Source organism: Schistocerca cancellata, chromosome 12 (assembly GCF_023864275.1).
Source record: "Schistocerca cancellata isolate TAMUIC-IGC-003103 chromosome 12, iqSchCanc2.1, whole genome shotgun sequence".
NCBI classification, from domain to species: Eukaryota; Metazoa; Arthropoda; class Insecta; order Orthoptera; family Acrididae; genus Schistocerca; species Schistocerca cancellata.
In genome coordinates this window covers 104,829,020-104,855,102 of record NC_064637.1, presented here as the reverse complement: position 1 = coordinate 104,855,102, position 26,083 = coordinate 104,829,020, and the positions used below count along the sequence as shown (strand labels likewise).

Genomic DNA, 26,083 nt, shown 5'->3' with positions numbered 1-26,083 from the left:
TTGTATCCAGAAATGCCCGTACAGGACCTGCAACATGCGGTCGTGCATTATCCTGCTGAAATGTAGGGTTTCCCAGGGATCGAATGAAGGGTAGAGCCACGGGTCGTAACACGCCTGAAATGTAACGTCCACTGCTCAAAGTGCCGTCAATGCGAACAAGAGGTGACCGAGACGTGTAACCAATGGCACCCCATACCGTCACGCCGGGTGATACGCCAGTATGGCGATGACGAATACACGCTTCCAATGTGCATTCACCGCGATGACGCCAAACAGGGATCCGATCATCGTGATGCTGTAAACAGAACCTGGATTCATCCGAAAAAATGACGTTTTGCCTTTCGTGCACCATCGCAGGCGCTCCTGTCTGTGATGCAGCGCCAAGGGTAACCGGAGCCACGGTCTCCGAGCTGATAGTCCATACTGCTGCAAATGTCATGAAACTGTTCGTGCAGATGGTTGTTGTATTGCAAACGTCCCCATCTGTTGACTTGACGTGGCTGCACGATCCGTTACAACCATGCGGATAAGATGCCTGTCATCTCGACTGCTAGTGATACGAGGCCGTTGGGATCCAGCACGGCGTGAAGTATTACCCTCCTGAACCCAACGATTCCATATTCTGCTAACAGTCATTGGAAGTCGACCGACGTGAGCAGCAATGTTGCGATACGATAAACCGCAATCACGATAGGCTACAATCCGACCTTTACCAAAGTCGGAAACGTGATGCTACGCATTTCTCCTCCTTACACGAGGCATCACAACAGCGTTTCACCAGGCAACGCCGGTCAACTGCTGTTTGTGTATGAGAAATCGGTTGGAAACTTTCCTCATGTCAGCACGTCGTAGGTGTCATCACCGGCGCCTACGTTGTGTGAATGCTCTGAAAGCTAATCATTTGCACGTCACAGCATCTTCTTCCTCTCGGTTATATTTCACATATGTAGCACGACATCTTCGTGGTGTAGCAATTTTAATGGCCAGTAGTGTATAAAAAACACGTGTAATAACCGAGACCAAACAATTATTGAAAAATGCCGGTTATTGAGAACTGAGATACCGGTATCGGTTTTTATCAGCGGGTTTTTCGCTTCCCTAGGCAACAGTGGACCGCATATGATGGGGCCTCCTGCCGTGCAAGACACCAAAGTCTCTAAACGCTCCGCAGCAGTCTTCTGCAGATGCGCCGCCTGACTATCGCATCACAAGCAATGCAGTCCATATCTGCAATATTGACAAGGAAATTACTCCAGCTCGAACAGGTAAAGCATAATAAAAAAATTTCAAAATACTGCCACGTGCCTTTTTTACCACTCATCAAGGTCACGTATCTGTAAAACTCTACATTTGCCTACAACTGATATCTGGAGGTTAATCAGTCTAAACACAACAGAAGCATCTACATTTGCATGTACATACGAGCTCCACAAACCATCGTGTGGTGCGAGGCGGAGGGTACACTGTACCACTACTACTCATCCCCTTTCCTGTTCCACTCGCAAATAGAGCAAGCGACTGTCTAAAAGCCCCCGTACGATCCCTGACTTCTCGTATCTTACCTTCGTGGTCCTTACGCGAAATGTACGTTGGACGCAGAAGAATCGTTCTGCAGTCGGCCTCACATGCCGGTTCTCTAAATTTGCGCAACTGTGCTTCGCGTAAAGAGCATCGTCTTCCCTCCGGGGAGACCCATTTGAGTTCACGAAGCATATCCGTGATACTTGCGTACCAAATCTAGCACTCCGTCTCTGAAGTGCTTCGATGTCTTCCTTTAACACCGACCTGGTGTGGATCCCAAAAACTCGAACAGTACTCAGCATGCAATACGCTGATCCTTTTATAGATGACCAAACCTCTCCAAAATTCTCTCGATAAAATGAAATCGACCATTCGCCTTCCCTACTGCAATTCATTCCATTTCGTTTCACTCTGCAGTATTAGATCTTGGCAATTAATCGATGCGATTGAGTCAAGCAGCGCATTACTAATTTTCTAGTCGAACATCACAAGATTATTTTTGCTATTCATCCACATTAACTTACATTTTTCTCCACTTAGAGCTACCTGCCATTAACCACACAACCCAGAAACTCTCTGTAGGCCATCTTGTATCAACCTACAGTCAGTCATCAACAAACAATCGTAAATTGCTGCTCGCAATGTCCTTCAGCTCACTTATATACAGCGTGGTCCATTGGTCGTGACCGGGCCAAATGTCTCACGAAATAAGCGTCAAACGAAAAAACTACAAAGAACGAAACTTGTCTAGCTTGAAGGGGGAAACCAGATGGCGCTATGGTTGACCCGCTAGATGGCGCTGTCATAGGTCAAACAGATATTAACTGCGTTTTTTTTAAAGCAACCCCATTTTTATTACATATTCGTGTAGTACGTAAAGAAATATTAATGTTTTAATTGGACCACTTTTTTCGCTTTGTGAGAGATGGCGCTGTAATAGTCACAAACTTATAAGTACGTGGTATCACGTAACATTCCGCCAGTGCGGACGGTATTTGCTTCGTGATGCATTACCCGTGTTAAAATGGACCGTTTACCAATTGCGGAAAAGGTCGATATCATGTTGATGTACGGCTATTGTGATCAAAATACCCAACGGGCGTGTGCTATGTATGCTGCTCGGTATCCTGGACGACATCATCCAAGTGTCCGGACGGTTTGCCGGATAGTTACGTTTTTTGAGGAAACAGGAAGTGTTCAGCCACATGTGAAACCTCAACCACGACCTGCAACAAATGATGATGCCCAAGTAGGTGCTTTAGCTGCTGTCGCAGCTAATACGCACATCAGTAGCAGACAAAGTGCGCGAGAATCGGGAATCTCAAAAACGTCGGTGTTGAGAATGTTACATCAACATCGATTGCACCCGTACCATATTTCTATGCACCAGGAATTGCATGGCGACGACTTGGAACGTCGTGTACAGTTCTGCCACTAGGCACAAGAGAAATTACGGGACGATGACACATTTTTTGTACGCGTCCTATTTAGCGACGAAGCGTCATTCACCAACAGCGGTAACGTAAACCGGCATAATATGCACTATTGGGCAACGGAGAATGCACGATGGCTGCGACAAGTGGAACATCAGCGAACTTGGCGGGTTAATGTATGGCACGGCATTATGGGAGGAAGGATAATTGGCCCCCATTTTACCGATGGCAATCTAAAAGGTGCAATGTATGCTGATTTCCTACGTAATGTTCTACCGATGTCACTACAAGATGTTTCACTGTATGGCAGAATGGCGATGTACTTCGAACATGATGGATGTCCGGCACATAGCTCGAGGGTGGTTGAAGCGGTAATGAACAGCATATTTCATGAGAGGTGGATTGGTCGTCGAAGTCCGCACGTTCGCCGGATCTGACGCCCCGGATTTCTTTCTGTGGGGAAAGTTGGATATTTGCTATCGTGATCCATCGACAACGCCTGACAACATGCGTCAGCGCAATGTCACTGCATGTGCGAACATTACGGAAGGCGAACTACTCGCTGTTGAGAGGAATGTCGTTACACGTATTGCCAAATGCATTGAGGATGACGGACATCATTTTGAGCATCTATTGCATTAATGTGGTATTTACAGGTAACCACGCTGTAACAGCATGCGTTCTCAGAAATGATAAGTTCACGAAGGTACATGTATCGCATCGGAACAACCGAAATATAATGTTCAAACGTACCTACGGTCTGTATTTTAATTTGAGAAACCTACCTGTTACCAACTGTTCGTCTAAACTTGAGCCATACGTTTGTGACTATTATAGCGCCATCTATCACAAATCGAAAAATTGGTCCGTCCAACTAAAACATTCATATTTCTTTACGTACTACACGAATATGTAATAAAAAATGGGGGTTCCTATTTTTAAAAAATACAGTTGATATCCGTTTGATCTATGGCAGCGCCATCTAGCGGGCCAACCATAGCGCCATCTGGTTTCCTCCTTCAAGCTAGACAAGTTTCGTTGTTTGTAGTTTTTTCGTTTGACGCTTACTTCGTGAGATATTTGGCCCGGTCAAGATCAATGGACCACCCTGTGTATGTTTTATATACCAAAGTATATATATCCGACTGCAAAATAAACATACGTTTAATAAATCGATTTCTCTAAATTTTTGACGTCCTGTCTCAAACGCTCGAGGAGGGAGTGGGGGGGCCACTATCGAGTTTTAGCCCCGGTTCCGAAATATAGTAGATCCGGGGCTGACGTGCGATTCTATGTTGGCCACACGACTCTAGTGTCACGTGTTATGGTTACCATTTACAGCGTTTACTAGAGCAACAATAAAAGAACAACGTTTACTAAATCACAAGTAATTATAAATGAAAGGATTATCTCTACTCACTTTACTCGTCAGCCACGTCTTCTATACACCTTCTAATTCCTCGCATTGTATTAAGCCGACGGCTGCAATCCATTTTTCAACAGTCATTGTCTCTGGTATTTCCCAATAGGCGTGTTCGATTCGTCTATTTCGAAAACCTTGTTTTGTCTCGTTCGTGACTGTGACGTAACAGGCTTCTTGGCTGAAACCGCAGTAGTCGCACACTGTGTTCTTGGACAATAGTGTTACAGAAGCCGTCGCTTGTACCGCATAGTACTATTTCATTCAACAAGAACCTAAAACGATGCTCTTCGCGGTAATTTCCAAGAATGATTGCCTCTCAAGGTCGCGGGAGCCAAACGATCCATATCGAACGTGCGATCCTAAATCGATGACGCGACTATAGCGGCAGGTATTATGATCAATTATTTGTGATCGTCATTTCATCTGTTTTCCGTCGTTCCCTTAGTTGCTCTAGGTTATACACCTCTGCGAATTAATGGCCAAAAGAGAATTGTTCCCGTAGCGTGCACATGGACTTTCACATGACGACAACACCGACAACGAGTAAGGAAAGTCGTCTCCTTTGTAATTACAAGTATTTTTGTAACGCTATTCTTTTGTCGTTGATGTAGTGACAACCGTAAACATACTCATAACGCCCGCCACCAGAGTCGCGTGATCGATTTAGGAACGCAAGTTCGATATGTATCGACTTCGAGAGGGAGTCATTCTTCACCCTCTTCTCCATGGGTAACTAGGAAGCGTCAACCCGCGAGTTATATCTTATAGGAGTTTTTTTGTTGCACTAGATGCAGTACAACTGCGAAAGAAAATAAGCAGCCGCAAATTTCTTGTGAAGCTCATCGGAGTGTATTCCAAGACAATCTCCCATTCCCGCTATCGTCATCTTAAGTGCCAACAAAATTTCAAACAACTTTCCACAGTACATAACCGAGTAACTAAAATTCGCCATGTGAGACTACCAGTATTTGAAACTGCAACGCTTTCACTCATTGCTATTCACAACCAAAAACAATATACTATGTTCCCCTGGCACTGCACCAAACGCTTATTATAATTCGCGCCCCCAGAATTGTGCGGTCGACTTAGAGTTCCACGTTCGATATACATCGCTAGCGGCCGCGCGTTCGATAAACAATTATTCTTGGAAATTACCGAGGAGTGATACCTTTTAGGTACTGCTTGTGGTTAACTCGTGAAAAGATTTTTTTCCACATATAAATTAATTACACATAAGGATGCAGTTTGCATGACATTCAGCGCCAACTAGACAACGCAAGAAATAACTACACTACTGGCCATTAAAATTGCTACACCACGAGGTGACGTACTACAGACGCGAAATTTAACCGACAGGAAGAAGATGCTGTGATACGCAAATGATTAGCTTTTCAGAGCATTCACACAAGGTTGGCGCCGGTGGCGACACCTACAACGTGCTACATGAGGAAAGTTTCCAACCTATTTCTCATACACAAAAAGCAGTTGACCGGCGTTGCCTGGTGAAACGCTGTTGTGATGCCTCGTGTAAGGAGGAGAAATGCGTACCATCACGTTTCGCACTTTGATAAAGGTCGGATTGTAGCATATCGCGATTGCGGTTTATCGTATCGCGACATTATTGCTCGCGTCGGTCGAGATCCAATGACTGTTAGCAGAATATGGAATCGGTGGGTTCAGGAGGGTAATACGGAACACCGTCCTGGATCCCAACGGCCTCGTATCACTAGCAGTCGAGATGACAGGTATCTTATCCGCATGGCTGTAACGATCCCTGAGTCAACAGATGTGGACGTTTGCAAGACAACTACCATATGCACGAACAGTTCGACGGCGTTTGCAGCAACATGGACTATCAGCTCGGAGACCGTGGCAGCGGTTACTCTTGACGCTGCATCACAGACAGGAGCGCCTGCGATGGTGTTCTCAACGACGAACCTGGGTGCACGAATGGCAAAACGTCATTTTCTCGGACAAATCCAGGTTCTGTTTACAGCATCATGATGGTCGCATCCGTGTTTGGCGACATCCCGGTGAATGCACATGGGAAGCGTGTATTTGTCATCGCCATACTGGCGTATAATCCAGCGTGATGGTATGGGGTGCCATTGGTTACACGTCTCGGTCACCTCTTGTTCAATTGACAGCACTTTGACAGTGGACGTTACATTTCAGATGTGCTACGACCCGTGGCTCTACCCTCCATTTGATCCCTGCGGAAACCTATATTACAGCAGGATAATCGCGACCGCATGTTGCAGGTCCTGTACGGGCCTTTCTGGATACAGAAAATGTTCGACTGCTGCCCTGGCCAGCACATTCTCCAGATCTCTCACCAATTGAAAGCACCTGGTCAATGGTGGCCGAGCAACTGGCTTGTCACAATACGCCAGTCACTACTCTTGACGAACTGTGGTATCGTGTTGAAGCTGCATGGGCAGCTGTACCTGTACACGCCATCCAAGCTCTGTTTTGGTTCATTGCCCAGGCGTATCAAGACCGTTATTACAGCCAGAGGTGGTTGTTCTGGGTACTGATTTCTTAGGATCTCTGCATGCAAATTGCGTGAAAATGTAATCACATGTCAGTTCTAGTATAATATATTTGTCCAATGAATACCCATTCACCATCTGCATTTCTTCTTGGAGTAGTAATTCTAATGGCCAGTAGTGTATATTATCAAGGGTAATGCTCGTTTCACAATAATCCCCGCAAACGTGACCGCAATTTGACGGCCAGCGCGACATCGACGATCAAATGATGGCAAGGAAGACTTTGTGACAGGGAAGAATATAAATATTATTGCTCCTCGATTCACGCGCTGCAGTTTGAGTCGCAAATAAAAACTGATATATTTGTGACAAGGTAGAATGTGAATGTTAATCTTAATGCTCCTCGTTTCACTCGCAGCAATTTAAGCTATCCTCGCCGGCCGGAGTGGCTGGGCTCTGAGCGCTATGGGATTTAACATCTGAGGTCATCAGTCCCCTCGAACTTAGAACTACTTAAACCTAACCAACCTAAGGACATCACACACACCCATGCCCGAGGCAGGATTCGAACCTGCGACCGTAGCGGTAGCGCGGTTCCAGACTGAAGCGCCTTGAACCGCTGGCCGGAGTGGTTTATTACAAGTTTTAGTTATCTTCTACCTTGAAGACTTATATCGTTGATGCGTTGTTAAGTGACATTTAATGACAATGGTGATGTGCTCGTATACATTTTAAATGCTCTGTTTACTGAAACAGCATACTACAAATTATAAAAGACGTGTGTTTCATTCTTAATTTGTAAATTGTTGACGATAGCAACCCACTCCTAAGAGAGCACTCTTATATGGAGGCATTAACCGCCGATAAACCATTACGTTGACATTTTATTATAGCAATTACACTCCTGGAAATGGAAAAAAGAACACATTGACACCGGTGTGTCAGACCCACCATACTTGCTCCGGACACTGCGAGAGGGCTGTACAAGCAATGATCACACGCACGGCACAGCTACACACCAGGAACCGCGGTGTTGGCCGTCGAATGGCGCTAGCTGCGCAGCATTTGTGCACCGCCGCCGTCAGTGTCAGCCAGTTTGCCGTGGCATACGGAGCTCCATCGCAGTCTTTAACACTGGTAGCATGCCGCGACAGCGTGGACGTGAACCGTATGTGCAGTTGACGGACTTTGAGCGAGGGCGTATAGTGGGCATGCGGGAGGCCGGGTGGACGTACCGCCGAATTGCTCAACACGTGGGGCGTGAGGTCTCCACAGTACATCGATGTTGTCGCCAGTGGTCGGCGGAAGGTGCACGTGCCCGTCGACCTGGGACCGGACCGCAGCGACGCACGGATGCACGCCAAGACCGTAGGATCCTACGCAGTGCCGTAGGGGACCGCACCGCCACTTCCCAGCAAATTAGGGACACTGTTGCTCCTGGGGTATCGGCGAGGACCATTCGCAACCGTCTCCATGAAGCTGGGCTACGGTCCCGCACACCGTTAGGCCGTCTTCCGCTCACACCCCAACATCGTGCAGCCCGCCTCCAGTGGTGTCGCGACAGGCGTGAATGGAGGGACGAATGGAGACGTGTCGTCTTCAGCGATGAGAGTCGCTTCTGCCTTGGTGCCAATGATGGTCGTATGCGTGTTTGGCGCCGTGCAGGTGAGCGCCACAATCAGGACTGCATACGACCGAGGCACACAGGGCCAACACCCGGCATCATGGTGTGGGGAGCGATCTCCTACACTGGCCGTACACCACTGGTGATCGTCGAGGGGACACTGAATAGTGCACAGTACATCCAAACCGTCATCGAACCCATCGTTCTACCATTCCTAGACAGGCAAGGGAACTTGCTGTTCCAACAGGACAATGCACGTCCGCATGTATCCCGTGCCACCCAACGTGCTCTAGAAGGTGTAAGTCAACTACCCTGGCCAGCAAGATCTCCGGATCTGTCCCCCATTGAGCATGTTTGGGACTGGATGAAGCGTCGTCTCACGCGGTCTGCACGTCCAGCACGAACGCTGGTCCAACTGAGGCGCCAGGTGGAAATGGCATGGCAAGCCGTTCCACAGGACTACATCCAGCATCTCTACGATCGTCTCCATGAGAGAATAGCAGCCTGCATTGCTGCGAAAGGTGGATATACACTGTACTAGTGCCGACATTGTGCATGCTCTGTTGCCTGTGTCTATGTGCCTGTGGTTCTGTCAGTGTGATCATGTGATGTATCTGACCCCAGGAATGTGTTAATAAAGTTTCCCCTTCCTGGGACAATGAATTGAAGGTGTTCTTATTTCAATTTCCAGGAGTGTATTATAATAAATCATTCCAAGAAAAATGTGTTTTTTTGTAAATCTCCGGTATGCGCACATGAAATCTTGAGAGGCCCATATCGAATGCTAAAGAAAGTCGATAGCGAATCATGTGGTCCTCGATATTGTTTGTGACGTCAAAACGAGGTCACAATTGCGGGAGTACTGTGAAATGAGCTTTCACGATGACGTAGCGTTACGTCACTATGTCGTAGCGTTTTCCTCATCCAGCGTGAGAATGAAGGGTAGCATTCTTCTCATGCTAGGTGAGCAGTATCCTATGTCATAGTGATGTAACGATACGTCATCCTGACGTAAATAAACCTGAAAGAAGGAACCATAACAATAACGAAAGTAATAAAAGTGAGTAGTTATTTAAAAAAAAATCCGATTAATTGAGCATAAATCATGTGGATAGAAACGTGAAACAGGGAGAAATTAAAGTGTTCCGTATTTTCATAAAAGCCAATGGATTGTACAAAATTCTTCTGAGCAGAAACGTTAAAGCGAGAAATTAATGTGGTTCCAAAAATAACTCCGAATGTTGCTAGAGTTTTAATTTTGCCTAGACGCTATTTTTTACTTTCGTTATTGTTATGGTTCCTTCGCTCAGAGATTCATTACATTCAAGAAACACACACATACATCCAGAATTGTTGGGATTACAGCTTAATAAGTAATTCAACTGGGATGAGCATACCACACAACTGCTGTCACTTCGTTTGTACAGGTCTATTTACATTTAGTTTTCACATTATCGGTGCAACGTCTATTGTACAACTGCAAAGAACGATGTACGTACTCATGTAGTCGATTTAGGCTATTTACGTCACAATGACGTGGCGTTATGTCACTATGCCGCAGGTTCTCTTCATCTAGCGTGAGGTGAATGATACCCTGAGCCTTGACCCTAAAAAACAGAGAATAAACACATTACGATACAGACCCATGGAATTCTCGTATAATCTACACCACTGTACCGTAGAACGTATATAGTAGGAGTCACTACTATTTCTTCTATGCATTTGTAGCTATTATCTGTTGGTAACTCTGATCTCTTGGAGATCGATGGTTGGTTCTTGGTTGGTAGAAATGGTGTTTCTCGACTGTAATCTATGGATACAGAAGTTAGGCGGACTGTTTGATGAGAAATTGTTGTCAGTGACAGGTATTGATATAACATTTTTTGTGTAATACATGCATATAGTGTATATATCCATAACGTGAATAGTATGTTATTTTTCAGTATATGCTCCGTTGAAATAGAACGTATAGAGAATTTCAATCCGAGATATAGTTTTTTTGTCACATGTTGATGCGTCTAAGTAATTGTGTTGTATACTGTTTTGTTATGCTAACTTTTTAAAAGTGTTCGGTGATACGAACTTTACACTACGCCGCCGCTTTATCGTTGTCGCGTCCAGTTCCATATAATACGGCATATCTTGATAGAGTGAACTGGATCGAGTTGTAGGGAGACGTGTATTACGAAGCATTTATTTCGGTTTTGTTTTCTCTAGTTTATAATTCACACCCTGTAAGCAGCAGGGAATGCCGCCACCGTGAAACTTTGTGTGAAGTTATAATTAAACTCATTGCGTTCCTTTATTTTTACATCAGTAGAGGAATGGAATATTTCGCTCTGTGAGACGAGATGCTGTGGGAAAATGATCAGATGCATATGTGGCGTCTGTTATGATATACTTGCGATCATTGGCATTGTATCCAACATCCATAGCAGTTTATGTACATAATGTGCACGAAAATACTTTTTGTGTAATTGTATGGTACGTAAAATTCCGGACCTGGGGGGGGGGGATATAGACTGTGTGACTGGCCCTTCTAAGATATCTCAGATAATTATTCTCCTCCACTAACTTTTATTACCGGTATGTCATCATTTGGAAGACAGACATAATTTGTATGTATGCATAGTGGTATTTAGATTTTGATAAATTTTCTTTATAAATAGAATTTCATCATGTATTAACTGTCATAAAGCCAGCTGAAGTGTAAAATGAAAAGTAACATTATTTACAATACATCTGTCTTGATAGTGTTCCTGTGGCAGGTGTCTTATGGCACACCTTATGATGTTGACACGGTCCTTTTTACAATAAATAAATAAAAAACAAAGTTCTTGTTATGTTTTTCAGTTTCTCTAAATTGGAACAAGTATGGATGGAAGCAATCACAGCATTTTTGTGCATGGTTTGACAGAAATTGAAGTGAACCTAATGCGAGAGTTACTTGAAGTGTTCTGCAAAGATCGGAAAAGAAAATGGCTATCTTATACAGTGAAAAATACGAAAGATGATGACAGTACCATGTTCGCTGTATTGCTGGTACAGGTATGTATTATTCAGTATCTGCACAATTTGAGATCAAATATTATAGGAATGTTTTTGTAGAAAGTAAACACTTTAGGATTAAAGGATACTACTCATTCAAAAGTAGAGAGAGAGAGAGATAGAGAGAGAGAGAGAGAGAGAGAGAGAGAGTGAGAGAGAGGGGGGGGCAAGAGAACGACGACACACACACACACACACACACACACACATATATATATATACATACATATATATGTGTGAATGGATATGTGTGTGTGTGTGTGCGCGAGTGTATACCCGTCCCTTTTTCCCCCTAAGGTAAGTCTTTCCGCTCCCGGGACTGGAATGACTCCTTACCCTCTCTCTTAAAACACCTTAAAACCCACATCCTTTCGTCTTTCCCTCTCCTTCCCTCTTTCCTGATGAGGCAACAGTTTGTTGCGAAAGCTTGAATTTTGTGTGTATGTTTGTGTGTCTGTCGACCTGCCAGCACTTTCATTTGGTAAGTCACATCATCTTTGTTTTTAGGTATATATATATATATATATATATATATATATATATATATATAGCAAAAATGTTTTGAACTTCAAATTTTCTCCCATGTAAAATCTATAAAATAGTCTTAACCCTTCTTCCCGTGTAGTCTTCACATTTGCTACATGATTCTATTGATGGACTGGATTCTTTTCATTAATTAAAAAATTGTAATATTCTGGACGTACATTAGCACTTTCTAAAATTAATTATCTACTGTGTATGCCCTTACTTCATGTTATCTGAAAGTGCAATAAGATGTGTTGTCTCTAGACGAGTCATCAGCCCTCCTAAATATATCCATATGTTCTGAGACATTTATAAAGTATAAAAGTCATTAGGTTCCCATGGAATGTGGGATACATTCGTAATTTTATTTCTGTCACTACAGTAACAGAAATTTCCCTTGTGTAATATTGAGAAGGTAAAATTTATATACTTAGTTATCAGATGTCTGGTCTTTGTAACACAACAAACAGTCCTGCAAACAGAATGCTTTGGCGAGATCTGTAACACAGTGTATCATTGAAACTGCATATCTTTGGAATATGCAAGTATAAATACGAAATCCACAGACTATGGCATGTTAGCTTCTGAAGCATTGCAATTAAAATGATGGCTGCTAGATTTACTAATGACAACCAGTCGTAGCAATCACAGGTCATGTGATCTAGTTAGCCAATTACAGTGAGCAGATGTGATCTAGTCAGCCAGTTACAACATGACTTTTACATTGCATGCTCACACACATTCCTATACATACTGTATAGAAATAAGCAGAGCTATGCCTTCACATATAATTTTGTTTGTCACAAAAATTAGCTGCTTTTTAGGGGAGTTGTGGTTAGGCTGAGATTTAACAGTATAGCTTAAATTGCTCTAAACAAAGTAATGACATGGATGTTCCTATTATTGCACATTAGAAATGTTTGGCTATTGCACATTAGAAATGTTTGGCTTCCACCTCCCCAAATTGGTTGCAATCTCAGAGGGTGCATTTAGGCTGTGTAACAAGAGTACAGCTTGGATTGCCACAAAAAGTCTTGTTCACAGCATATATGATTTAGTCTGTTAATTTGACTCTTTTCGTGAGTGTAACCTTAGGTTAATGTGCATACAGTACAGAAATAAGCAAAGTAATGTCCTGTGTCTTCACACAATTCAGATTGTCACAAGAATTGGTCATTTTTTTCTTCAGTGGGAGGGGGTGGGGGATGAGGCTTGTGGTTGTGTTGCGATCGATGTGAGAGCAGAGCTTCAGTTGCTGTGAGTGAAGTGATGACATTTCTATTCGTGGTTAACTGAGAAATACGTGCTGTTATTATTTGATTATGTCACAATTTTGACATCATGATTTCCCAAGATATGCGTAGGCTTGCCTATCACAGCTTTAATTGCCATGAGTGAAGCGGTGATGTTTGGATTCTTTGTTGTCAGAAATATTTGGCTGTTTTTCTCTATAGGTCGCAATTTCCAGTCTGGTTAGGCTTGGACACGAGAGCAGAGCTTGAACTTCCACAAAAAAAACTTTATTGTGGTGACAGGTATGTATGTAGCTTAGCTCAAGGTCTTGGTTAGGTTGGGATGTGACAGTTTGGTTGCGAGATGGCAAAGCAAATGAATGTAACGACCCCCCACCCCCGGGTACTCATCGCTCTTTGGCAGATTCGTGCTTTGCCACCACTGGGCCCCAGCCATTGCAGCATCTTTTCCCTTCCGTGCTACATGTCTATCCTCTTGCTAATCTTTTTCTCCTCCCCTAGGGAACATGTCTGGGGTGTTTTTGGGAATGTCCCGCACTATCTATAGCTGACATACGAACAGTCACGCCATTGTTTTTCGTTCCTTTTTCCGTTCTTCATTCACCTTCTCCTATCCTTCCTCCACTTTGGTGTTTGAGGCTCCTCTTGCATATGACGCATAACAGCTGACTGGGTAATGCGTAATTCCCAGCCCGACAAGTAGGGTTCGGATGTAGTCCCTGGTACAGGCCAGGCCTAGGAAGGGGTGATTGCTTGAGCTGCTACCTTCCCAAATTGCGAGTGGTCCCTCTGTGAGGTGTTTGGGGGTGTGACCTGAGGTGTGAACAATCACTTACGGCGGGTGTGCCCCCTTGTGAAGGGGACCCTAGTGGAAGGAGCGTGCCATCAGTCATAGGGGATTTCCTCGCAATGAGCCAATCGTCATCTTTGCAGTCCACATCTACCAAATGTAAATTTAATGAAGCTCCCGATTCAAAGACCCAGCTCCACCACAGTTTCTTGTGGTTTCATGTACTGAAGACGGTCAGTCCTTTGCTACAGTAAATCCATTTATTACTGAGAAAGGTGTTGATGCAATTGCCGGCCCAATGAAATCCTGCTCTCGTTTACGCAATTGCACTTTGTTTTTGAAGACTACTTCCGATTCTTAGGCACAACAACTGCTTGCCGCATAGCTTCTCCACAGCTATCTTGTTCGTGTCAGGCCCCTAGAACTCTGAATTCCGCCTGTGGTGTTATTTACACTATGCTGCTCAATGGTCTGACAGAGTCCAAAACCCAAACATGCCTCTGTGATCAGCATGTCATTGCCATCTATTGGTTGATGAAAAAGGTAGATGCCTCCTTAGTGCTCACACACACTCCTTTTCTCACCATTGATAGAGTGGTGCTTCTGTCTGTGATCAAAGCAGGATATGAAGTTACCGTAGTCCGACCGTACACTGCTGCCAGTGTCATCATTTCAACCACAATTGAATGTCTTGTTGACACCCGGCCAAATGTGTAACTTGGGGTAGGGATGCACACGAGTGCAATTGTCCACCTCCTTCTCTATGCTGCCTCCTCTCGGGATTATCCCATGTATCTCGATGAGCGGGTTGTCCAGGAGATCCGGGTAAAGGAAAAAATACCTTACCCACTCGCTCACAATGTATTGGGTAGTCGCAAGCCCTGTGTTCTACCATCTGGCACTTACAGTAATGTTCTTTCTACATCATGGTCAATAGAGGACATAGCCATGCAGACATGCGACCTCAAATTCAGCTCCGAGGTTGTGAAATCGCCAGGTGTCATGGTAGCATCGTCGTCCCCTCGTCCAGCTGTGCAACAAGCCATAAAACTCTCGCCTCACTGGGCGAAGTCACCAGCTACACAACTGGCAGGCCAGAAAGGACAGAAGGAATACTCCCGTGAAGACTTCCTACTTTCCTCCAGCCAACCAACCAACCCCTGACTCTTCCTCTGCTAACTGGAAAACCTCTAAGAAATCCAGCAAAGGCAAATAGTCTTCTTCTTCACTGCCTTTAAGATCCTCTTCGACGTTGTCGCCACGTGATACCTTCGCCTGGTCAGCCTCCGTGTTGCCAGCATGCACCACCAACTGTTTTTCTGCACTGGGCTCTGCAGGCCAACAGCAGAAGAAAGTCAATGCTTCTGTAAACCTCATGGAGCAGGGTCCTCCTGCCTCTGTGCACTGTAGCAGTGAGTCTTCACAGGCTGACACTCGCCAGCCACTGAGATGACAAGCCTTGATTTTTTCCTCATTGTGACTCTCCTCCAATGAAACATTTGTGGCCTTAGAGTGAACAAAGAGGATTTAAGTCTGGTTTTAGAATTGCAGCATCCACTTGTACTCTGCTTTCAGGAAACAAAATTGTGTATTCGTGACCACTTTGAGCTTTTGCATTTCTTCCCGGCCCGTTTTGACCTCCACCCCGAGGTTGGCATTCTATCCCATGGGGGAATCGTGTTGCTCATACGGGATAACATTCATAGTCAACTCATATCCCTGACCACCTGTTTTCAAGCCATAGCAGTTCGCCTTTTTCGTCCTCACTTGACCTTTTCCCTGTGTACCGTTTACATTCCTCCATCGTTCAGTGTCATCAGGGCAGACATCCTCCAGTTTATTGGGCAGCTACCTCACCCGCTTCTGCTGCTTGATGGCTTCAATGTGCACCATCTCCTTTAGGGTTCTCCCAGAACCTGTTAGAGAGGTGCCCTCTTGACTGACCTCCTTAATCAATGTAACCTCATATGCCTTAACACAGGAGCACCCATATTACTTTCAGATTCCTCACACACCTATTCTCATTTGGACCTACCCTTCTGCACTGCCAGATTGCACATCGTCTCAAGTGGTCCGTTCTTTCTGACACCTACTCAAGCGACCGTTTCCTGTGTGTTATCCGTTTGCTGACTCCTACCTAACCTTTGTGCACTTCCAAATGGCAGCTTACTAGGGCCTTTACCCCTCACTGGTGATCTTCAAAAAACAATATTTCCAAAGTTGTGATGACCAAGTGAAATATCTTACAGACGCTATCCTTACCGCTGTGGAACGTTCCATTTCTTACACTTCCTCTTTACCACGCTGTGTCTCGGTCCCTTGGTAGACAGAGGCGTGCCATGAAGCAGTCCGCGTGTGGGTACGTGCTCTCCACGTTTTTAACAGTCATCCTACGATGGCAAACTGCATTCATTATAAACAGATGTGTGCTTAGTGTCGTCGCGTTCTTTGGTATAGCAAGAAAGCTAGCTGGATTTCATTCACTTGTTCTTTTCACAGTTCCACTCCCTCTTCCATCATGTGGTATGGCTCTCTGGGACCAAGATCAATCACTCAATTTCTGACCTGACAGTAACAGATGATGTCATTGTGGACCCTGTTGCTATCTCCAACACGTTGGGCCGCCATTTTGCGGATATTTGAAGCTCCTCCCATTATCACCCTGTCTTCCTCCATCAGAAATGAGCGGAGGAGGCTCAGGCGATACCGTTCTCTTCTCAGAATTGTGCGTGTTACTGTGAGGGAGCTAGATCATGCTCTCACTTCATCTCGATCCTCTGCCCCAGGGCCAGACATTGTTCACATTCAGATGTTGCAGCACCTTTCTCTTGCGGCAAAGCACTTTCTGCTTAATACTTACAACTGTATCTGGGCAGAGGGCATGTTTCCCAGATGCTGGCATGAAACAACTGTCATACCCATACCTAAGCCCAGTGAGGATAAACACCTTCCTTCTAGCTACTGCCCCATCTCTTTCACCAGCTGTGTTTGCAAGGCGATGGAACGTGTGATTCATGCCCGGCTCATATGAAGGCTAGAGTCTCGCAATTTATTAACTACTGTACAATGTGGATTTTGAACGCGCTGTTCTGCAGTTGACCATTTGTCTACCCATGTCATAAATAGTTTTCTGTGGAAATCAAAGACTGAGGCCATGTTTCTCGATTTGGAGAAAGTGTAAGACACCTGCTGGAGGTCTGTTGTAGCCATCTGCCCCATTTTCTGCCCCATTTCCTTGAGGAATTCTTAAAAGACCGAGTTTCCAAGGTACATGTGGGTTCTGTCTTGTCAGACACCTTTATGCAGGAAAACGGTGTGCCTCAGGGTTCAGTGCTGAGCATCATCCTCTTTGCTATCGCCATTAACCCTATAATGGCCTGTCTTCTGCTGGACATGTCTGGCTCCCTTTTTGTTGACGATTTTGCCATATATTGCAGTTCTCCATGTACCTGTCTCATTGAGTGTCGACTTCAGTGATGTCTCTATTGTTTTCACTCATGGAGCATCAATGATGCCTTCAGTTTTCCACTGATGGAACCATTTGTATGAATTTCTGGCAGCACTGTTGGTTTCTCCCACCATCTTTACGTCTTGGACCTGTTGGTCTTCCATTTGTTGAAACTATGAAGTTCCTGGGGCTACTGCTCAGTAGGAAATTCTGTCTGTCTTACCTGGCAGCGCACTGTACATGGACCCTTGTTGTCCTACATGTCCTCAGTGATACTTCCTGGGGTGCAGATCGAGCCAACCTCCTCTGTTGTATCTTGTCCGTTCAAAACTAGAGTATGGGGGCTTTGTTTATGCATCTGGATGCTCGTTCCTCTTATGCTGTCTCAATACTATCCCCCACTATGGTATCCATTTGATCACTGGCGCCTTTCGTACTAGCCCGATTGAGAGTCTGTATGCAGAAGCTGCCAAACTACCACTGTCCTACCACTGTGACTTTCTCCTCAACAGATATGCATGCCATTTGTCTGCTAAGTGTGGCCACCCATCCTATGCCGCCTCCTTCGATGACTCCTTTGATTGCTAGTATGTGACACATCCCTCTTCTCTGTTACCTCCTGGAGTTCACTTTCGACTCTCGCTCCGGCAGATTAATTTCACACTACCTGCAACTTTCCCTGTGGGTGTGAACCCTTGACCATCTTGGCTTCGTGCGGCAGCCTGTGTTCACCTTGGCCTTTATTCGCTTCCTAAGGACAGCACTCCAGCCTTGCTCTATCACCTTCAGTTTCATGACTTTCGGATGGAACTTCGTGATAGTACTTTTGTGTACACTGATGGCTCTCGGACTGACCATGGTGTCAGGTGTGCCTTCGTCATTGGCCCCTACGTTTTTTGTTATCTGCTTCCGGCACACTGCTCAGTATTTACAGCAGAGCTCTTTACCCTGTACCAAGCCACGGAGTACATCCAGCAACACTGGCTTTTCAATTGTCATCTGCTCAGACTCTCTCAGTGGTCTTCAAAGTCTCTGTACACTGTGCACTGGCCATTGCTTAGTGCATTGGGTCCAGGAAAACTGTCACTTGCTCACTCTTGATGAAGCCACTTTGATGTTTATGTGGATTCCTGGTCATGTCCGTCTAACAGGAGACCAGGCTGCAGTCCTCATACGTCAGCCCGCTAGTTCCCTCCGATCTGTGTGTTGCCGTATGTCTGGAGGTAGTGTCACTTTGGCATTACCACTGGTCCTCCCTTCATGGGAATAACTTTAGGGTTGTTAAACTTCTCCCAGTGGCTTGGACGGCCTTCTCTCAGCCCTCCTGCTATGAGAGGTGAATCGAAAATATGAGGTTGTCATCGGCTGATTACATCATGAGTCATGTGCTCTGATTTTTGTGTGCTGCCATTGGCTAATGAGATCACATGTCCCTTGTTCTGGTTGGCTAAGAAAAGCACATTGTGCAGTGCAATCTCGACTTAACAATTTCTGAAGCTGTTTTTCCACATTTAGTGGCTCTCGTATTTATACTTGCAGGTTTCGAATATATGCAGTTTGTGTTACAGCACATTAAAAATATCTCAAAAACACATTGTTATTTGTAGGGATTGTTGTGCTACAGTGGCAGGAAGTCCGATAACGGTATATAAAAAAGATTCCATTCAGAATGGAGTTCTACAGAGTGTGACAAAAGTTGGTTAACTGGAATTGCAGTTCAGTGTTTTGTAGCTTTAGTGGTTTATACGAAGTAATTTTTTCTACTGAAATTGTTCAAAGTGACCTTTGTTACCCAGACATCTAACACATTGTTCAGACATAATAAAAAGAAGATGATGAGACTTACCAAACAAAAGCGCTGGCAGGTCGATAGACACACAAACAAACACAAACATACACACAAAATTCAAGCTTTCGCAACCAGCGGTTGCCTCATCAGGAAAGAGGGAAGGAAATGGAAAGACGAAAGGATTTGGGTTTTAAGGGAGAGGGTAAGGAGTCATTCCAATCCCGGGAGCGGAAAGACTTACCTTAGTGGGGAAAAAGGACAGGTATACACTCGCGCACACACACACATATCCATCCGCGTATACACAGACACAAGCAGACATTTGTAAAGGCAAAGAGTTTGGGCAGAGATGTCAGTCGAGGCGGAAGTACAGAGGCAAAGATGATGTTGAAAGACAGGTGAGGTATGAGCGGTGGCAAATTGAAATTAGAAATTAGTGGAGATTGAGGCCTGGCGGATAGCGAGAACAGAGGATATGCTGAAGGGCAAGTTCCCATCTCCGGAGTTCTGACAGGTTGGTGTTAGTGGGAAGTATCCAGATAACCCGGACGGTGTAACACTGTGCCAAGATGTGCTGGCCGTGCACCAAGGCATGTTTAGCCACAGGGTGATCCTCATTACCAACAAACACTGTCTGCCTGTGTCCATTCATGCGAATGGACAGTTTGTTGCTGGTCATTCCCGCATAGAAGGCTTCACAGTGTAGGCAGGTCAGTTGGTAAATCACGTGGGTGCTTTCACACGTGGCTCTGCCTTTGATCGTGTACACCTTCCGGGTTACAGGACTGGAGTAGGTGGTGGTGGGAGGGTGCATGGGACAGGTTTTACACCGGGGGTGGTTACAAGGGTAGGAGCCTGAGGGTAGGGAAGGTGGTTTGGGGATTTCATAGGGATGAACTACCAGTCCGGAATCCTTGAACCATTACACCAACAACCTGAAAACAGCTTTCGCATCCCGTAACTACCCTCCCGACCTGGTACAGAAGCAAATAACCAGAGCCACTTCCTCATCTCCTCAAACCCAGAACCTTCCACAGAAGAACCCCAAAAGTGCCCCACTTGTGACAGGATACTTTCCGGGACTGGATCAGATTCTGAATGTGGCTTTCCAGCAGGGATACGACTTCCTCAAATCCTGCCCTGAAATGAGATCCATCCTTCATGAAATCCTCCCCACTCCACCTAGAGTGTCTTTCCGCCGTCCACCTAACCTTCGTAACCTCTTAGTTCATCCCTATGAAATCCCCAAACCACCTTCCCTACCCTCTGGCTCCTACCCTTGTAACCACCCCTGGTGTAAAACCTGTCCCATGCACCCTCCCACCACCACCCCCACCTACTCCAGTCCTGTAACCCGGAAGGTGTACACGATCAAAGGCAGAGCCACGTGTGAAAGCACCCACGTGATTTACCAACTGACCTGCCTACACTGTGAAGCGTTCTATGTGGGAATGACCAGCAACAAACTGTCCACTCGCATGAATGGACACAGGCAGACAGTGTTTGTTGGTAATGAGGATCACCCTGTGGCTAAACATGCCTTGGTGCCCGGCCAGCACATCTTGGCACAGTGTTACACCGTCCGGGTTATCTGGATACTTCCCACTAACACCAACCTGTCAGAACTCCGGAGATGGGAATTTGCCCTTCAGCATATCCTCTGTTCTCGCTATCCGCCAGGCCTCAATCTCCGCTAATTTCAATTTGCCGCCGCTCATACCTCACCTGTCTTTCAACATCATCTTTGCCTCTGTACTTCCGCCTCGACTGACATCTCTGCCCAAACTCTTTGCCTTTACAAATGTCTGCTTGTGTCTGTGTATATGCGGATGGATATGTGTGTGTGTGTGTGTGTGTGTGTGTGTGTGTGTGTGTGCGTGCGTGCGAGTGTATACCTGTCCTTTTTTCCCCCTAAGGTAAGTCTCTCCGCTCCCGGGATTGGAATTACTCCTTACCCTCTCCCTTAAAACCCAAATCCTTTCGTCTTTCCCTCTCCTTCCCTCTTTCCTGATGAGGCAACCGTTGGTTGCAAAAGCTTGAATTTTGTGTGTATGTTTGTGTGTGTTTGTGTGTCTATCGACCTGCCAGCGCTTTTGTTTGGTAAGTCTCATCATCTTCTTTTTAGATATATTTTTTCCACGTGGAATGTTTCCCTCTATTATATTCATAACATTGTTCAGACACTTATTTATACCTTGTCATTTAACTCCCCATTATTACCAGAAATGTTTTCAAATTCTTATTTATTCAAATCAAGTGCTGTAGGTTTAGTGGTTGTGTAGCAACAACATTGTCTTCCTGTAATCCCGACATTGAAAAATGGCACAGTGTGAGGATCCATGACCAACCAATTTACCCCCACCTACCTCTCCACTGTTGAAAATTGTCATTCAGAAATGCACAAACTTGGAAATCATAGTGCAGTGGAGCACCATCTTGCTGCAAAACGGGGTTGCTCCAAAAAACATCAAGTACAGGGTATTGTATTTTCTAACTTCTCTTTAGTGTTTCAAGCATTAATAGACCCATCAAAAAAATAAGGGCTTATCACTCCTCTGCTGCACATAGCAGCCCAAGCTCTGACTCCGAGAACATATACCTTCTCCTCAATAACAAATCATGGACTTTCAGAAGACCAATACATACAGTTGTCTGTTAACTCTTCCATTTAACTCAAAACTTGCTTCATCAGACCACAGGATTGTTTTGTAAAAGTTAGGATAACTTTCACTGCAGATCTCACACCATTCACAGAACTGATGTCTTCGATCAGGATCAGGCTTGTTTAGGGTGTGTAGTAAAGTAGGCTTAAGAGTCTTAGGATGTAATGTTTTTAACATTATCTTAAACTTCTGTTGGAAAATTGCAGTTCCTTAGAAGATCTTCTTTCAGATTTCTTGGGTGATTGAAAAAAATGCAGATTATGTAAATTCTTTGAGAAAGAGATGTATTCTAGAATAGTATCTCACCTAAGAAACAATAATATCCTTAGCAAATTGCTTTGGATTTCAGATGATTTGCTCTTTTGGGAATGACATTTATATGTTCACTCACCAAATTTTACATGCTTTAAATAAGAAAATACCACTAATTGGTATTTTCTGCCACCTTTGAGAGGCATTTGACCGTGTGAATCACAGTATTCTCATAGATAAACTGAAGTTTTATGAGATTGATGGTATAGCCACGTAATGGGTAATGTCATATCTAGCCAAAGGAATGCAGGAAGTTGGACTTAGTAACTCAACCAATGTAATCCAGGAATTGCCAACTGATAGGGTGTTGTAACCTTTAAACATCAGTGTCATTCTTTAGTACCAGAGTTGTTGCCTTTGATCCCAAGTATCATTGTTTCAGTGCAATCTCATGGGCAATGTCCTAAGTACAGCTTTATTATGTACTTCACAGTGGTAAAAGTTCACACATAGGTCACTGCTCATGAAAGTTATTTTCTAAAGATAGTGAGGCTGATTTCTCAGTTTTGTGTGAATGAGATTCTGGAACGACAAGTTATAATTAGTGCATTTTTGCAGTTTGGGAGGTTGTAGTAAGTGTGCATGTTTCATGGAGCACATTTTATGTTTGATGTTACCCTGCTGTAAATAAGTTATTGTAGCTAGGTCATGCCTATTTTGCTGAAGATCTGGTGGGTAGCACATTATGTCCGCATCTACATCTACCTATATACTCTGCAAACCATCGTGAGGTGCATGTTAGAGAGGGTATGTCCCATTGTGCCAGTTGGTATGGTTTCTTCCCATTCCATTCACATATGGAGTGTGGGAAGAATGATTGTTTGAATACCTCTGGTATGTAGCCTTATCTTCATGCTCCCTATGTGAGCAATATGCAGGAGGTCGTAGTATATTCCTAGAGTCATCATTTAAAGCTGATTCTTGAAACTTTGTTAATACTCTTTCTCAGGATAGTTTACATCTGCCTTCAAGAGCCTTCCAGTTGAGTTCCTTCAGTATCTCTGTGATATTCTCCCATGAATTAAACAAACCTGTGGCCATTCATACTGTCCCTCTGTATACATTATCACCTGTTAGTCCTACTTGATGTAGGTTCCACACACCTGAGCAGTATTCTAGAACCAGCCTCACCAGTGATTTGCATGCATTCTCTGTGGTAGACTGATTGCACTTCTCCAGTATTCTACCAATAAACTGGTCTACCACCTGCTTTATCTATGACTGAACCTGTGTGATCATTCCATTTCATATCCCTACGAAGTGTTACACCCAGGTATTTGTATGAATTGGCAGACTCCAACAATGACTCATTGATGTTATAGTCATAGGATACTACATGTTTTTCATTTTGTGAAGTGCATGATTTTGCATTACTGAACGTTTAAAGCAAGCTGCCAATCTTTTCATCACTTTGAAATGTTATCAAGATATGACTGAATATTTATGCAATTTCTTTCACACAGCATTTCATCATAGATGACTGCACCATCTGCAAAAAGTCTGAGGTTACTATTAATATTGTCTGCAAGGTCATTTATATGACACGGAGAGCAAGGGTCCAAACACACTTCCCTAGGGCACACCTCAAGTTACTTTGCATCTGATTATGACTCTCCATCCTAGAAAACATGCTTTGTCCTCCCTACCAAAAAGTCCTCATTCTAGTCACAAATTTCACTTGATACCCCATGTGATTGTGCTTTCAACAATTAGCATAGGTGTGGCACTAAGTCAGATACTTTTTGAAAATGGAGAAATACTGAATCTACCTGACTGCCTCGATCAAAAGCTTTCAGTATATCATGTGAGAAAAGTGCGACTTGAGTTTCACGTGAACAATGTTTCTGGAATCTATGATAGTTGGCATTGAGGTGGTCATTATGTTCAAGATACTTCATTATATTTGCACTCAGAATATACTCTTAAGATTCTACAACAAATATATGTCAAGGACATTGGATGGAAGTTTCGTGGATCATTTCTACTACCCTTCTTGTAGACAGATGTGACCTGTGCTTTTCTCCAAGACCTGGGAATACTTTTTTGTTTGAGGGACCTAAGGTAGATTACAGTTACAAGAGGGGCTAACTCACCACATGTTCAGTATAGAAACCGATAGGGAATCCATCGGATCCTGAAGCTTTGTTCAGTTTTAACAATTTCAGCTCTCTCTCGACACCACAGACATTAATTCTTATTTCATTCATCTTTTCAGTGGTATGAGGATTTTCTTGGGTTCTCCTTTGTAAAGGAACATTTGATAACATTAACTATTTCAGCTTTTGCTTTGCTACCATTAGTTTCAGTTCCTGTCTCATATACTAGGGGTGTACACTAACTTTGGTGCCACTAACAGTCTTTACATTTGGACAGAATTTCTTTGGATATATAATAGCATAGAAATGTGTAATAATATTTTGTAGTTTGAAAAGACAAATATGTTAGAAAGTTTGAAGTAAGCATTTAACATTGGCATTCCACAGTGGTAAATGTATATTTCTGATCTCTTTGTAGCCTTGTACTGCTGGAGAAGAAGTCAGGGTGCAAGAATACAGCAGAACTGTGTGTGTCAATGATCTCCCAAATTCAGAAAAATCCATAGATGAGACTAAACAAAGCTGTAAAAAACTTGGTGAAGCAGGTTTTGTGATATAATTTAATTTTAAGAAATGCTTGAATATGTTTTTATTTAATAATCAGTACCAGAGGCTTCTTCGGCTTCATTATTTATTTATTTTTTTATTTTATTTATTTCTCAACAATGTTATGAAAAGGGTAGTTGCTGCTCACTCTGTTGCGGATATACTGAGTTGCAGATAGGTGCAACAAAATGACTGCAAGCAGTAGTGCATGGTGGGAGAGGCAGCTGGGTGATGGGGGTAAGGAGGAGGCGGGGAGGGGGAAGGATGGAACAGTAGGGGTGGATGACAGTAAGTGTTGTTTGTGGGTGCGAATTGGGACGAGGTGTAGAGGGGGTAGGGCAGCTGGATGCAGTTGAGTTAGACGATGGGCAAGGGAGAGGGGGTGGGGGGGGGGTGGTAGTGGAAAAGGAGAGAAGTAAAAAGGCTGGGTGAGATGGTGGAATGAGAGATGTGTAGTGCTGGAATGGGAAGAGGGAAGGGGCTAGATGGGTGACGACAATGACTAACGAAGGTTGAGGCCAGGAGGGTTACATGAATGTAGGATATATTGCAGGGAGAGTTCTCACGTGCACAATTCAGAAAAGCTGGTGCTGGTGGGAAGGATCCAGATGGCACAGGTTGTGAAGCAGTCACTGAAATGAACAATGTTGTGTTGGGTGCCATGCTCAGCAACAGCATGGTCCAGCTGCTTCTTGGCCAGTTTGTCAGTGGCCATTCATGCAGACAGACAGTTTGTTGGTTGTCATGCCTACGTACAATGCAGCACAGTGGTTGCAGCTTAACTTGTAGATCACATGCTTGGTTTTGCAGGTAGTCCTGCCTTTGATGGGATAGGTGTGCTATACTCAGTCCACCCTTTAGTACAATGGATCCAAGAAGGCCTCCACTCGTTTACTGTGGGGGGAACCAACGTGGTGTTCCTGTGGGTTGTTGCTCACATTGTCATGCCAGGGAACAAAGCTGCTGATGATGCTTCTCCCTCGGTCTGCTAGTCATTCTGTTCCCTTGGATGATCTTCATGTCGCTGTCTGCCGGCATGAAATACCACTTTCTACTGCAAAATGCTCTTCCTTCCAAGGGAACAAACTCTGGGATATTAAATATCTCCCAATAGCATGGT

At 44.3% G+C, this 26,083-nt stretch overlaps 1 protein-coding gene across 1 annotated transcript in view; it reads left to right on the top strand.

Annotated features, from left to right (window-relative positions):
• The first annotated feature begins 11,459 nt into the window (after nt 1-11,459).
• Nucleotides 11,460-26,083, top strand: part of LOC126109603 (uncharacterized) — a 113,384-nt gene continuing 98,760 nt past the window's right edge. The window contains exon 1 of the mRNA XM_049914645.1: nt 11,460-11,541. Coding sequence (XP_049770602.1) covers nt 11,518-11,541 — 24 coding nt within the window. The 5' untranslated portion in view covers nt 11,460-11,517. The remainder of the gene's footprint in view (nt 11,542-26,083) is intronic.